Below are 15,722 nucleotides of genomic sequence, written 5' to 3'. Positions count from 1 at the left end.
TAATAAGTAAATAAGTAAATCATTAAAAAAAAATACAGCCGGGCGATGGTGGTGCACGCCTTTAATCCCAGCACTCGGGAGGCAGAGGTAGGCGGATCTCTGAGTTGGAGACCAGCCTGGTCTACAGAGCTAGTTCCAGGATAGGCTCCAAAGCCACAGAGAAACCCTGTCTCGAAAAAACAAAAAACAAAAAAAAAATACATACATACATACATACTTACATACGTACACTGGGAAAAAGACAAAAACTCTGGGGTTGTCTTCTTACCAATTTTTCTATTGGCCATGATGGCATGTGTCTATATTCCAAGCACTCAGGAGACTAAGGCAGGAAAATTGAAAGTTTAAGGCCAGCCCAAGGAACACAGGTAAGAACCAGTCTTAAATGCAAGACCAAAACGAGAAAGAAGAAAAGAAAAAGTCAGTGATGTTTATGAAGTACTCAGTGCATGCTAGAGATTGACTGGACACAGCTACCAAGGTATTAACCATCACTTCTCAAATGCATCAAGCATAAAAGCGGTCAACGAAAGATGTTCTGAGTACAAAATCACGGGGCATCACTTGAGACTGCCTTGCTGTCTGAGTGTGGCAGCATATTGCACAGGACGTAATACTACTCATTCACCTTAGTTGAATGAACATCTAAGGGACTGTGATTGTAATCCTGACTCCAGCAGTCATTTGGTCTCTCAAGGGCTTAGATTCACCACATGTAAATAAAGGAGGTTGAACGACATCACTGTAAACACATTCTAATTCCCCGTAATTAAGTGCTCAATAAATATGTCTAATGAAGCCCATTCCCAACTGATAGACAAAGGACATAGGAAGTTACATTTGCAAGGTCATGGGATCAGAACAGGGCATGAACTATAGCCCAGATCTCTTTCTCCACTATTCTAACACACACACTTTCCATAGTCCAAATGGGACATTATATCTTTGTTCCATACCCAAAAGTCATTTATCCTACTAAACGATCTTTTCTGGACTCCACTAAATCACAGGACAACAAGATCAGGACAAAACACCCCCTACTATCTAAAGAAACAATGGAACTGAAGAGATAATTCAGCTGCAAATCCGCTACCTTGGCCAAAATTCCAAAGATTTGTTCAGATAAAGAAGAGTTTTATTTTACAGTTAGACTTTTAAGTAATGTGATAAAAGAATAACTTCAAATGATAATGGTTCCTGAGCACATAAATTTTTAAAATTAATTCTATGTTAAAACATGTGCCACTTGGTCCAAAGCAGATACACAAAAGATTAACCAAAAATGTCTACAAGGTATTTCATTGCTTTATTTTTATTGATGAAATACACACTTTTACAGCAAACTCCATATACCTTCTTAGGGTTGTCAAGTTAGGAGTGAAAAGCCATCTGCCAGTCATAGTCAACTTTCTAGAAGTGTCCTAACAGAAGAGTCAAGGTCAAACTGCTGAGTCTTCTCATCTTTCCGCCTAGTATCTGAAAAGCAACTAACTGTGAATTCGAAATACTTGACTTTGTACTCTTGACAAACAGAAACGACCACACCCTGGTCCAGGCAGTTCTGTGGCATTAGGCTGCAGTGAAGGAGGTGAACGGAGGGCCTGCAGGTCACTGCTCAGGCCACGGCACTTTAGTGACACCGTGAAAGCCAGAACTTTCATCCACTTTTCTGCAGTTTTACCACCTATCGAGTTGGGGGAAAAAAAATCACCTGACATCTATGTCGCCAGGTAAATATATAAACCAAGTAATATTAATCTTGACGAGTGGTACCCAGATGAGAGAGCACTGTTTTCATGATTATTTACTACAACGGGGCCCAGAATGCGCTCCCCTTCTTGCATCTGTGACCCCGAGTGTCCTCAAAAGGTAGTACTGGGTGTTAACTCCAGGCCGGGCAACCACAGATACGCACGACTGGCAAGTCTCTGCTGGTGATGGGAAGTAACAGCTTCCAGAACCCGGCTTGGAAGAACCCAAACCACCGCGCCCCCCAGTCACCTTGTCCTCACCTTGAGGAACAGAAAACCATCCTAGGGGAGCGGGCACCTCGGCCCTCAGAAACTAAGGGGTGCCCTCACCCTTTATCAGGCTGCAGCTGCTTAGACTCTAGAATCCGGCCGCGCGGGGACGGGGAAGTGACTGGGCCAGGGACGCCTTGACCTAGGACGAAGCAGGAGAGGACAAGGGCGCTGCCGCAGGGAGAGGTACAGCCCCGGGTCGAGCCCGCCTCGCCTGGCCTCGCCTACCGCCGCGGGCAGAGCAGCAGGCTCCCCGCCCCCGTGAACCCACACATCTGAGCTCGCTCACCTGCAGCCGGGTCACCAGTAGGCTGTAAGGCGCCATTTTGTGCACTGACAAAGATGAGGTCGCGTGAAAGTGACGTGCCACACGGCATATTTAAAGGCCTTGGGAGGGGCGTGGCCTCCAGAGGGGCGCGTCACGCTGACGAGCGGATCTGCCTCCCGGAGCCAGGGTCCAGGGAGTGCAATGGGCGGGACTTCCAGGACGGGCAGAGCTGGGAACTGGCAGCTTGGCTTTGCGCGCGGTCCGGTCACCTTTGCACTTGGGACTGGGAGCTGGAGGAGAATCAGGGGTTCAAGGTCATCCTTCACTCCTGAGACTCATCGAAGATACCCCAAACCCGCATTCTTTGCGGAAGCATGCATGAGGCCCTGGCCTCATCCCCGAACACAAAAAGTAATATGTAGAAAAAAGTTGTTGCTTTGATTTGTTTTTCGAGACAGCCCTGACTGCCCTGGAACTCGCTCTGTACACCAGACTGGACTCGAGCTCACAGCCGCCTGCCTCTGCCCCCCGAGTGCTGGGATTAAAGGCCGTGCGCCACCACCGCCACCCGGCCATGTGTAGAAATTTTATCCAAGAACAAATATCGGGTTATACGTTCAAATCAGGAGAAAAAAAAATATGTCTTTGAAGCACCTGCTATGTATGGCAAGGTGAGAGCCCGCCCGAGGAAACTCTCGTGAGATCTAGCGGGATTTTGGTGTAATGGTGGGTTAACGCTGATGGACATCTTAACCACCAATCATGGAGAAGTGGGCGTAGGAACGGTTAGGTGTAGGTTAAAGGTCGAGCGGAAATTCGCTAAGCTTCCGGCCGCCGGCTGGGGAAAGAGTTATGGCTAAACATCATCCAGACTTGATTTTCTGCCGTAAGCAGGCTGGTGTCGGTGAGTTGGTTTCCTGCTCCCTTCTGTTTGAGTGGGATGGTATACGAAACTGGGGGCTGGGAGGATTCACCTTCTCTTCCGGGCTTTGGTTTGGGGGCTCCACGTTTCGCGCCTTACGGTCTGTGTAAGCGCGCTCCGGTTTGTAGTATCTGATGAGAGGGCGGGAGTGTGCATGTGGGTCTAAAACTGGCGGGAGCATCAGGGCCGTCCCGGATTGCTTTGGACTTGGGAGGATTCAGGACAGCTTTCGGGACAAGGCTTTGGTGCGAAGCAAAATTTAGGAGCATAGGCCGGGCGTGGTATGTCAAGAAAGTAATCCCATCATCTGGGAGTCTGAAGGCAGGAAGATTGATGTGAGTTCGAGGCAGGCTGGCCTGAACAACATAAGTAGTTCCAGGTTACACAACGGAAATTTACCTCAGAAGGGGGCGGAGGGCGGGGGAGAGGGAGAAAAAGGAGAATAAGACAGCTATCATGCATAGCTCAGTGTAGTCATTGCTACATGCCCCATCGTCCATCCTCAGCTTGAGGAACAACGTCGTTGATAAATAACAATTCATAAATAGCAATTTTAATTTTAACTCTAATTTTACCATCTTTGATCTTGCAGCTATCGGAAGATTGTGTGAAAAATGTAAGCAGAACATGCCCGCTCACCCTTTGCTTTCCTTCTTTGCTCTTTGAAGATCCAACAAGTCATTAATTCCAGAGGAACAGCAAAGAAACATTGAATAGCTATGCCAAGCTACCGCGAACACTAAATGTCTGACTACCACCAAAGGCTTCCCCATGACCCTCCCAATTTAGCTTGCACGTTTTTAATACTTCATATTTAGGTTTTGAAAAAAGATGTCTACTTTTGGACAGTAAGAACCGTCAGAGTAATGTCAACCTTCCCAAGCCAGTGTGTGTGCAAGATGCATGTATTCAGTTGACGATAACTACATAGACTTAGAGCTCCAAATTCTTTCCTTATATGAATTAGCATTTGTTTATGCTGAAGGAAAGTAAGGTCGGTACAGGATAAGGTTTATGCTGTCAAGATAGGTCTAAAGTCACTGTCAAAAGGAGACTAGTTATTTCCCCCTTAGAACCGAGGAAAGCTCTGTAGGAAGTAATCGCTTGGGTATATAACTCCAGTCTCCTTTCTTTGCAGGTGATGGCAAGTGTGTGATTTGTGATTCCTACGTGCGACCCTGCACCCTGGTTCGCATATGTGACGAGTGTAACTATGGGTCTTACCAGGGCCGGTGTGTGATCTGTGGAGGTCCCGGAGTCTCGGATGCTTACTACTGTAAAGAGTGCACCATCCAGGAGAAGGATGTGAGTGTGGACTGAGCTTCCCACCTGGCCTTTCTTCCTTTTACTTTGGACCATTTTACCATCCATGGCCGTCTCTTTTGGTCTATGGAGATTGCAATATTCAGCTAATTGTGTAGGTAATTTCTTCAAGCCTGTGCGCCAAACTGGGTGTGGTCTAATAAAGAGCAGTTTTTTGTGTATCAAGGACAGAGTGCAAGAGTAAGTTGGTATTAGTTTCAGCAGTCTGGAGACCCTTTTCTCTGTTCGCCCTTGCATGGGCAAATGGGCATGTGTAGAGATCAAAGGACAACCTGTGAAGTCAGTTCTCCCTTTAAAGTCTGGTCCCGCGGTTGAACTCAAATTGTTGTGCTTGGCAAGTGCGTTTACCTGCTGTCTTAGGTGTTTATTGCTGTGGGGAAACACCATGACCAAGAGCAGACTGAGGAGGAAAGGGCTCATTTCTCCTGCCTCTCCAGCTAGCAGTCCATCATTGATGGAATTCAAAGCAAGAACCTGCAGGCAGGAACTGAAGCAAAAGCCGAGGGGGATCACTGCTCGCTGGCTTGCTCTCTTATGGATTGCTGGGCCTGCTTTCTTAGAGCATCCAGATTACCAGCCCACAAGTAGCGCTGCCCACATAGACTGGGCTCTCTCATATCAGTCATCAATCGAGAAAATGCACCACTGGTCAATCGAGTGGGTTTTCTCAGTTGCAGTGTCCTCTTTCCAAAAGATGCTTGTTTCTGTCAGGTTGGCATAAGATTAGCCAGCATCCCCACTGCGCCATTTGTCAGCTCATTATTATTCTTTATTTGTTTTTGATTTTCCAAGATAGGGTTTCTCTGTGTAGCACTGACTATCCTGGAACTTAACTGTAGACCAGGCTGGCCTGGGACTCAGAGATCCTCCTGCCTCTGTCTCCCAAGTGCTGGGATTAAAGGCGTGTGCCGTCGACACCCGCTTGTTATTCTTTTTTTTTCCCCATACATTGCCTACAGACTGGCTTGTTATTCTTACCTACATATAGCATCCTATGTTTATGAGTAACCAGAAGCACATAGGTAATGTTTAGTAACACTCAGTAGTTCTGTCTCCCTCTTTTTCATGCTAGACATAGGGTTACGTGTGTAGCTAGTCTGTAACTGAAGATTCTGCTTCCTGACTGCAGAGGTTACAGGTTTGTACCCGCACACCGATCAGAGTTCTCTTTGCCAGCAGTGGGGGCAGATATCACTGAGGTGGTCTTACTTGGTGTCCTAGGCTGGTCTGGTCCTCATTACATAGTCCAGATGGCCTCAAACTCACAGCAGTCCTGCCTCCACCTCCTAGGTGCTAGGATTACATGTCCAGCTCAGTTCTCTTGAATTTACTGTGATAAAGGGCAGTTTGGGTAACAAATTGAATTAGGGATAGTTCTAGTTGATACCAGCTTAAAGTAAAAACATTGGTGATGTATAATGGATTGATTGCTGGTCTTCCTTAGATTTTTGTTTCTTGAAGGTGTGTAGTATGGAAAGGAAATGTGTAGTAGCCGTCAGTTCTCTGAGCAAGACTCAGGGACTAGCCGGGCGGTGGTGGCGCACGCCTTTAATCCCAGCACTCGGGAGGCAGAGGCAGGCGGATCTCTGTGAGTTCGAGACCAGCCTGGTCTACAAGAGCTAGTTCCAGGACAGGCTGCAAAACCACAGAGAAACCCTGTCTCGAAAAAAAAAAAAGACTCAGTGACTTGTAGATCAGGCTACAGGCATGCTTAACCTTATTCTTAGTATAGTAGTAGGTACTGGCAATGAGACATGTTTCTCTTGTGAAAAAAGTGACAGGAGGTAGGATACGGTCTCACTGAACTATTAGAGGTGCTAGAGTATCTGTAATAAGGCACAATATGTGCTCTTCGTAGTGGCATGAGCAAAGTGTAGGTGGTTTGTGGATGTAATCTCTTCCTTATTCCTCACACCACATGACCATGCAAGTAGAGGTTATCCTTGTCTCTCTACTCTGTCCCAAGCTGTCTGACTGAGCCTTGTGTCCACATGACACCATGTTGTGCTTTCCTACGTCCTTTTTGGTGTATGCTCATGAAGAGAACCAGCCAAGCCGCCTCAGCACTCCACATTTGGGTGCTACCCACCACCAGTACTGGAAGCCAGATAGGACCTTGGGGGCGGGGTGGGGGGGGTTCTACATGGTACGGAAAATGATCTGTGCTAGCTGAGCTTTCAGCTTTGAATGACTTCATGAAGTACATAATTCACAAACGTAAGAGGATAAATATGGAGTAGCAGGTAGACATCAAATCAGGTCTTACCACATGCAGGAGAAGTTGATTGGGGAAGCCACGTGTAGGCATTTAGCTCGAGTTCCCAATTGAGAGCTTTCTCTCCGTGCTCCCCGCATGCATGCTAACATCACAGGATAATGAGTGACTCCTGTGGTATAGTCTGCTCAACCGTTCTCATGGCTGCAGGGCTTGCTCTGGTTCGCTTGACTTTCTTTGTTATGTCAGTTTGTCTGTGTGGTCATGTGGTGTTAAGAAGACAGCTTGCCTGAGTTGCAGTAATAACTTTATCTGCCTGCTGTTTTTCCCTGTCTTTGTTAGAGAACAGAAGGGCGGCCTGGCCTAAGATGGACATTTAGAGCAGCTGAAAAGTACTATTTACTCTGTTGAATCCACTGTTGTTTGGGGAAAGGAGAAAGTTGATGGTGAAGTGTGAAATCATAATTTCACTCGATGATTTGAACACTCTCCTGCCCTAAACTCTATCGTCTTCTGTCTTCTACAGCTGTAGATCTTTCCTTTTTTAGGTCTTGGTAACGGTGCCTAGTCTGTAATACAAGAATGATACTCTGGTTCTGGTACTGCGCCTGTGAAGTATTCCTGGGAGACACCCCCACCCTACGGACATTTGAGTCTTAGGAATTGAGAAGTACTTAATGTAAGGGAAAGAGGAGGCACACACAGTTCTTAAGCTAAAGGGTCCATGTAGAGACAACAGTTTGTTGGACTTCAGTTGCAGCTAGAGTCTGTATCTGACTTCATCTTGGAACTAGAGAATGCTTACTAAACGGTAATCACCATCTCACTTGTCTGCGTGCGCCCTGTGATCTGATACCTGTGGATCTCTGTCCCTCATTCTGCCCCCGAGAATTATTTTAGACGTCACTTCACCTACTTCGCATTATACAAGAGCATTCTGCGGACACTTGAGCTCGAGCTCACATCACCCAGCACTAGTTTCCAAGGAACACAAAGCAGTTCCGTGACATGATCCAGCCTCTCGTCCTTACAGACAGATGACCATGTAGATGCAGTGCCTGGGCTTTTTCCTGGGCAGAAATCTTCCTGCCTCAGAAGACACCCCTTATTGTTCCTCTCTTCCTGCAGCTTCTATAATTTATGAGGTAGCTAATTAGGTCAGTAAGCTGAGCATCCTCGTTGCTAATTTTTCAAAACCTCAAAAATAACCAAGAACCAGGAGCTGAGCATGGTAGTGCATGCTTTTAATCCTAGTACTTGGGAGGCAGAGGCAGGTAGATCTCTGAGTTTGAGGCCAGCATGGTCTATAAGGAGTTCCAGGTTGGCCATGGCTACACAAAGAAACCTTGTCTTGAAATACCAAAAATCAAAATGAAAACAGTCTGGGATACCCTGTCGTACAAAACAGAAACTCTTCCAGGACCCACCAATATCTTCCTACCTGGTACTAGAGGACTAATTTGTACGTTCTCATGATGTGATAGCAAACAAATTCCTTGGCCCCGATCCCAACCAGAGACTAAGGAAAATAGTGAACAGTTGTGGAATTAAAATGTATTCTCATTTATTTACTATTTTGCACATCCCAGATTCTCTTAGTAGCAGCCGCTTCACTGAGACATCTCCTCAGCAGTCGCATTTTTCTGACGTGGAGTTAATGTTGACTAGGAGTGGACTTTAAGTTGCGAGTCATTATTCTGTTGGAGATGGAAGGCAGTGTGAATGTCCTGACAGAATGCTTGATCTATTCCATGCACTTCCTCCAACCACCTCACTGTCATCTCTGAGAAATGGCAAGCTGAGAAATATTTTTTTTACTTTGTTATCTTGCTGTTTCTTCCATTCTCACCTACTTCGTTTTATTTAGGAAAACTGGAAAGGTGAATAGACAGTTGGCCCTAAAGCTATAGGATGGTCTTCTAGAGGCTGGCAAGTGCCTTGAGACCTCGTGTCCTAGCTATGCTCGCTCACAGCGTGGCATGCATGTGTACACACATACTAAATCAATGTAAAAATTTTCTTTAATTTTTGTTTTCAAGACAGAGTTTTTCTCTTTTTTTTTTTTTTTTTTTTTTTTTGGTTTTTCGAGACAGGGTTTCTCTGTGGTTTTGGAGCCTGTCCTGGAACTAGCTCTTGTAGACCAGGCTGGTCTCGAACTCACAGAGATCCACCTGCCTCTGCCTCCCGAGTGCTGGGATTAAATCAAGACAGAGTTTTTCTGTGGCTTTGGAGCCTGTCCTGGAACTAGCTCTTGTAGACCAAACTGGCCTCGAACTCACAGAGATCCATCCACCTGCCTCTGCCTCCCAAGTGCTGGGATTAAAGGCGTGCGCCACCACCACCTGGCCTTTATTTTAAATTTAAAAGTGGTCTTTAAACCCATAAACGCTAGGGGAGAGACAGTACTGACTGATCTGGGAGAAGCTCCCCTAGTTCAGTAAATAGAGGTGTCTGTTGCGTTTATGGGCGAAAACACATTGATTATGTGGTTCTTTTTTGGTTTTGGAGACAAGGTTTCTCTGTGTAACAGCCCTGGGTATCCTGGAACTCACTTTGTAGACCACACTGACCTCAAACTTGCAGAAATCCACCTGCCTCTGTACGAGGACTGAGAGCTCTTGGGGCTGAGGTGAAGACTGATACTTTTCCTATTCCTGGGCTAAATTTAACCTTAAATCTCTTGAGTCAGTTTCAAGGACTTAACAACTCTGTTCTGTTTTTCAGAGAGACGGTTGCCCCAAGATTGTCAATTTGGGGAGCTCTAAGACAGACCTGTTCTATGAACGCAAAAAATACGGCTTCAAGAAGAGGTGATGGGTGGGCGGCTCGTTCCTCCCCCATCAAGCTGCTGCAGCTACCAGAAAAGACGCCTACTACCACCAGCAGAAGGGACCAGAGCCAGTGTGTCGCCAGAACAGCCTGCTAGAGCTAATGTCCTGCCGCCTCCCCCCCCCCTCCCCTCTTTCCCTCACGGTGCTGGTGGTATGGAAGAGGGCTCTTCACAGAGCACTCTAGCAGACTGTTAGTTTGTAGTTTGTTTTGTTCTAGTTGGAGAAGCGAGGCTCTGCTCTCTATACTGATTCTCTCCACACGAGTCTTCCATCTGTGCCCTTGACAACGAAGCCACCACAGGCGAAAGCATGGCCTTGCAGCAGCTATGCTGGTGGTGGTCTTCCGTGACCCTCGGTGTGGCCGAGATCCATCACAGCAATGATGTGATGTGACACTTCCCAGGTGGCGCTGGTTCGTGTTATTTTCCTCTTAGAAATTGGAACGTCTGTTGTTCTAATAAAGGTGGTGTGTATTTTCTGGTATTTGGTTGCTTCCCCACTAACTCTTGAGTCTACCTCCTAGTCACCCAGGTTTTGGTGAGGAAACTATAATAGAGGCTGTGGGTTGATGAAGTGCCTTGTCCTCTTCCTGCCACTGGAAACAGCTTGGGGGATTCTCTCAAGACTGTCTTAAAACACAAAACAGAAACATCTGTTCCAAGCCATAGGGTACACAGGAAGGATCCTTGAACCATCTTGGAAAGTACCTCCCAACAGCAGACAAGGTCTTTACCACAGGGATAAAGCTAATCAATCCTGCAGGCTTCCAGGTGCGGTCTTCCTATGTCACCTGTCCCTTTTGCCCTCTTTGTGCTGTGGCCACTGGGCTCTTCCTCAGTACCTGAACTTGTGCTTTTGCCTGCCTCAGTGTACCTTATTTGTTAACCTGCTCTCCCTCTGGTGTTCCTGCTTCGCTAACTCCTCCCGCCCATCACTCAGACCTGTGCCCGATACATCCTCATGTATCTCCCAGCCTGCCATCTAATTTCCCCTTGTACTCCCACGTAGCATTTTCTCTGTTCCTGAAGCATTTGGTGGTTATTAACTTTCACCTTGTAAGCTATGTTCTTCCCAGTTGAAGGCATGTTCAGCGTTGATTAATAATAAGTAACCTTGAAGGCAAACAAAGGTAGGGTGTGCAAGACGTGTTTGTGCTGGGAAACTGGAAAGGTAGTCGGTCTGAAACCTAGGGTTGTGTTCATGGAACCTGGGGCAGTTCTACAGTACCAGAAGAAACAGAAAACGATCATTTCCAGATTAGGAGTTGTAATTGATATTTTTGTTGCTGCTGTTTGCCCGTTTCAGAGGCAGGCTCTTGCTCTACCTCTAGCTGGGCTGTGTTCCCCAGGCCTTGGAAATTCTGCCCCATCTCCCCAATTACTGAGATTAGGCTGCCGCTCCCAGTTTGTAACTTAATCTATTTTGTTTGTGTTTTTTAAGACAGCTTTTCTTTGTAGCTTTGGGTCCTGTCTTGGAACTTGCTTTGTAGACTAGGCTGGCCTCAAATTTACAGAGGTCCACCTGCCTCTGCCTCCCGAGTGCTGGGATAAAGGCATGCGCCACCACTACCGGACCAAACTTCTTTCTTTTTTTTTTATTTTATTTCTTTATTATGTATGCAGTCTTCTGTCTGCATGTATGCCTGCAGGCCAGAAGAGGGCACCAGATCTCATTACAGATGGCTGTGAGCCACCATGTGGTTGCGGGGAATTAAACTCAGGACCTTTGAAAGAGCAGTGTTCTTAAGTGCTGAGCCATCTCTTCAGCCCCCAAACTTACTCTTTAGTAAGTTTAAAAATATTTACTTTAGATAGTAACAAATGGTGTATGTGTGAGAGTGGGCGTTGCCTTTGCTTATTTTTTCTGTCTGGTGACATTGGGGATCAAACTAAGGACCTGTGCGTGTGTGCTCTTACCACTGCGGCATATCCTCGGCCTTTATTGACCAAGTGGTTTAGAGCTTTAGTTTGAAGGAAATGTGCTCTAAGCCACACTATTCTGCCTCAGTGGAACGCCACTAACAGACCATTTGGGAAGCTTACATTCATGTTCAAAACTATCTCAGAGGGCATGCTCCCTTCACGATGAAGTTCAACTCAGCAACTGAATCTATTTCTCTGTCAGCTAATATTCTAATCCTAATCCCAGTGTTGCTATGTTTTTTTTCTGGTTGATCAGAGACAGAAGAGTAGAATGAATTAAGGATGCCTTCAGTGTGTTCAGTTAGTGGTAGAGTGCTTTTTGGCATAAGGTTCCTGGGTTCAAACCCAGGCCAGCAAGTGACTAGCAACCTGAGTGACCGGCAACTGGATAAAGTGAAATCGCTTGAAACTTTCTTTTTTTTTTTTTAAATAGTCATTGGTGTCTTGCCTGCATGTCTGTCTGTGTGAGGTTGTCAGATCTTGGAGTAACAACAGTTCTTGGGTGTTGATAATTGAACCCGAGGCCTCTGGAAGAGCAGTCAGTGCTCTTAGCCACTGAGCCATCTCTCCAGCTCCCCTTCTTTTGGGGGGCGGGGCGTCTATCTTGGGTATTAGAGTAATTTCTTTTGGACCAACTGGTGGTAACATACCTTGAATCCCAGCACTTGGGAGGTAGAAGCAGGCAGATCTATCTCTGAGTTCTAGGCCAGCCTGGTCCACAGAGGTAGTTTCAGGACAGCCAAGGATACACAGAGAAACCCTGCCTCAAAAAGAAAAAAAAAAAGGAGTTCTTAATCTTGTAGAAAAATCTGAGTTCATTTCCTAGCATTACAGTCAGGCTGCTCCCAACCTCCCAGAACTCCGGTTCCAGGGTAACTCACTCCTTTCTCTGGTCTCCATGGGCACCTGCTGGCTGCTCTTTCAGATCAGGGGTCATTTCCTAGCACCTACATAGTAGATCATGACCATCTGTAAATCCAGTTCCCAGGGGATCTGATGTGCTCTTCTAGCCCCCATGGGCACTGCTTCCGCACCACACACCTGGACATAAGTTCATACAAAACACAATACATACATAAAAATAAGTAAATTAAAAAGACAACGGGAGACCAGGGCAGGTGACGTGGCTCCAGTAAATTAAGCTCTGATCACCACCTGTGGACCATGACAAGTGACCACAAATGTGCATACACAAATATTTGAAATAAAAATGTGTACAAATTTACTGCTATGTATGTATATGGAGACGTGGAGGAAGACATGTATCAACATAAAGCTACAGTACAATGTGTTAATGTATATCAGAAATACACCCACCAGATGTTGGCCTTGACCTTCCAATTAGCGACTTTTTTCAATGTATTTTACTTTTTTAAGAATTTCACACATGTATAGACTATATTTTGATCATATTGCAGCCTTTTAGGGGACCTGGGTCTTGCCATGAACCCTAGAGGTTCTGGAATTCACTATGAGACCAGGCTGATCTACGTCTTGCAGCAATCCCACCTTTACCTTATGAGTGCTGGGGTGATGACAGGAATGGGCTGTTAGCGCCACACCCACCCCACTGAGCCATTTGTAAAGTAAAATTCCCAGGAAACCAAATGGAACTGGCTAAATTTCAGGCTAAGTGCTACTGTTTTGGCCTGCAGCTTTTTAATAGTGTCATGCCAGATGTAAATATGAAAAATTATTTGCCTTGGAGTAATTTTTATGTGTCTTCCCCCCCCAACAAACTAAAAAAACTCAAATTATTTCCATCTTTTCCTGGATCCTTGATTCCTTATGAATGCTATCCCCAAGTGGCCACCACACCACCAAAGCTAAAACTATTTGTTCCTTTGAAGACCACCTTTTGATATTTTTACAAAACCGTGGTTTCCGCTCTTCTTTACCAGAATTGATGTATAGTCACCCTTTCTTAAAACTCCAGTTTTTGTCATGGCTGTCCTCGCTTCTACCCAGCAGTAGTAGATGTTAAGAATCAGAGAAACTCTTCTTGGATGACTTCAAAGAAACAATAAAAAAAAATCACCTGTGTACAAAATTGTGACTCACCTTGGGTTAATTGAACCAATTATGAGCAGCTTTGCCTGTTGCTAGTAATAGTTACTGGCATGATTTGCTTTGCTCTCAGGAGAGGTGTTCCCACCCCTCTGCAGGCTCCAGAGCTGACCCTTGTGGAAGTAGAATGCCTGTCTTTCAACATACGGTGATTTAAATGGGAGGGGACTCCCAAATGCTCGAGTAGTAATTCAGTTTACAATTAAGCCCCGGCAAGATGAAATTACACATTGGGAAAGAGAAAAATTTCCCTCTTACCAAAAAACTTGAGGCAGCAGCAATTCACAAGGGTCATTACCTCTCTCCCTCCATTTTATCCTTCCTATTTATATGCTCAAACCTTTACTCAAAACTCCCATTTACCAAGGAGACAGGGTTTCTCAGGGATTTTTGTTGTGGGAAACGCTGCCCAGGGCTGATTCAAATAAAAGCGCAGAGGCTCAAGGTCCTCTGCCTCTAACTGCCGTTTATCTGCTTAAGCAAACTTTTTGACCGTTCTGACCAGCTCATCCTAAACTTTCTCGTCATTCGGTCTTGGAAGGTTTCTCAGGGGGAAATGCACACCAACTAGTGTTTATAGGCTGCAATTTGGCCAATTTATCATGATGAAAAATAAAACTTTTGCGGATTCAGACATTTTTGGGGAAGGAAACGGACCTGTTTGAATAAGGCTTTACATACAGTGTGTTGTTTAAATCACAAGATCTCCATGTTTTCAGGGATGAAGAAACAAATTTGTCGCTTTAAGGATAACTTAAGTATAGCTTAACGTGGCACACATGTTTAATCCCAGCAACGGGAGGCAGAGGCAGGTGGATCTCTGTGAGTTCAAGGACGCCTGGTCTACAGAGGGACAGCCAGAACTGTTACACAGAGAAACCCCGTCTCAAAAATCAAAAAAAGGAAAGACGCATTATATCTAGGATAAACATTAGATGGCATAACCGGGATATAAACACACCTATTACCATGGTTGCTTTTAGTTACCGACTACAAATACCAGCATCCCTTGCGATATCTTAAACCAATACACGCTTCCCAGAAGCTGTATCCATAACCCAATCAGACGCCGGTTCTCTCTGCTTGGGAGCCAATGGGAGGGCTGTTGCTGGGTTGCCTGTGTTATTTTTAGCTTTCATCCTGGTGGGCGGTCTCCCTGCAGAGCTGGAACACTCCGGCGGGCAGGGGTGCAGAAAGGGAAGGGTAAAGTGGAGAGGGGCGTGTGATGACGCTCTCTGACGCACGAGACGAGTAATCCCAGGAGGAGTCCCCGGGCCGGCCAGCTGGGAGAGTGGGGGGATGGTACACATGCGCTTAGATTGCCTCCCACCTCCCTGGCACGGCAGTTTGCCCTCACTCCCGGCGTTTCTCTCCTGTTCAGGAGAGAGTATTTAAATCTCGGTGCCTCTGGTCGTTGCTCTCTGCCTTTACCAAAGTGATCAAGGAAAATGCACACGATTCACAGTCTGTAACTTCCCGATCTCACCGCCCAACGTGTGTTCGGAGGCTGCAGTTGTACCAGAACTCTCAGTAAAGTGAATAAAGAAACGGGTTGAAGAATTGGAAAACAGGCTACCTAAAGCGGAGAGGCGGGTTGGGGGGGGGGGGGACGGGACGGAAGGCTGTACATAAGGCCACCGGTCCTCCGGGCTCGTGTTCTGACTGTCCAGTCCTGTGACTTCAATCCAGCACAGATCCCACCACCCCCATCTCTGAGCGGCTACTGTCACAAAACCGCAGAGTGGAGTGAGTGACCAAAGTCCGGGCCGGGGGCCCAGGGGCGCCACGCTTCGCTGCCCAGTGCTGTCGGGCTGAACATTCTGCTCACCTTGCCAGGGCTGGCACTTCTACGACTCGTCTATTGCTAGAAGGAACGTGGCTCTCGTGTTCTCCCGTGTGGGAGTAGCCTGCCCATAAGAGAACAAGGGCCGCAGCAGAGGGATCGCGGTCACGCGTGCCCAAGCGCTATTATCTGGCGTTTGGAGCCCAAATTTCAAGGCTGAGAATGCATTGGTTAACTGGTGCTCCGCTCCTTTTTCTGGTCCTTGATCTTCTCGTCCCCCTCCCCTCCTTTCCCTTCGATTTTCCCCGTCCCCACCAGGAAGGCGACGCTAGTAAACTCAGGGCAGCCCTGGTTCAGGTTCAGAACCATC

General features: G+C 46.5%; 2 protein-coding genes across 2 annotated transcripts in view; one reads left to right on the top strand and one right to left on the bottom strand.

Moving 5' to 3' along the window:
• The window catches only part of Aco2 (aconitase 2), a 42,563-nt gene extending 39,594 nt beyond the window's left edge, over positions 1-2,969 (bottom strand). Inside the window, exons 1-2 of the mRNA XM_075960090.1 lie at positions 2,944-2,969; positions 2,311-2,579 (exon numbers count right to left, since the gene is read on the bottom strand). Of these exons, the coding sequence (XP_075816205.1) occupies positions 2,311-2,346 (36 nt within the window). The 5' untranslated portion in view covers positions 2,347-2,579; positions 2,944-2,969. The remainder of the gene's footprint in view (positions 1-2,310; positions 2,580-2,943) is intronic.
• Positions 2,970-3,066: 97 nt separating this feature from the next.
• On the top strand, positions 3,067-10,063 carry Phf5a (PHD finger protein 5A). Its single transcript, XM_075960092.1, has 4 exons — positions 3,067-3,193; positions 3,804-3,827; positions 4,350-4,516; positions 9,474-10,063. Exons 1-4 carry the CDS (start codon positions 3,142-3,144, stop codon positions 9,561-9,563), a joined length of 333 nt encoding a protein of 110 aa, XP_075816207.1. The 5' UTR covers positions 3,067-3,141; the 3' UTR covers positions 9,564-10,063.
• The last annotated feature ends 5,659 nt before the right edge of the window (positions 10,064-15,722 follow it).

This window comes from Microtus pennsylvanicus, chromosome 2 (genome assembly GCF_037038515.1).
Source record: "Microtus pennsylvanicus isolate mMicPen1 chromosome 2, mMicPen1.hap1, whole genome shotgun sequence".
NCBI classification, from domain to species: domain Eukaryota; kingdom Metazoa; phylum Chordata; class Mammalia; order Rodentia; family Cricetidae; genus Microtus; species Microtus pennsylvanicus.
This window is presented reverse-complemented; position numbering and strand designations above follow the sequence as displayed.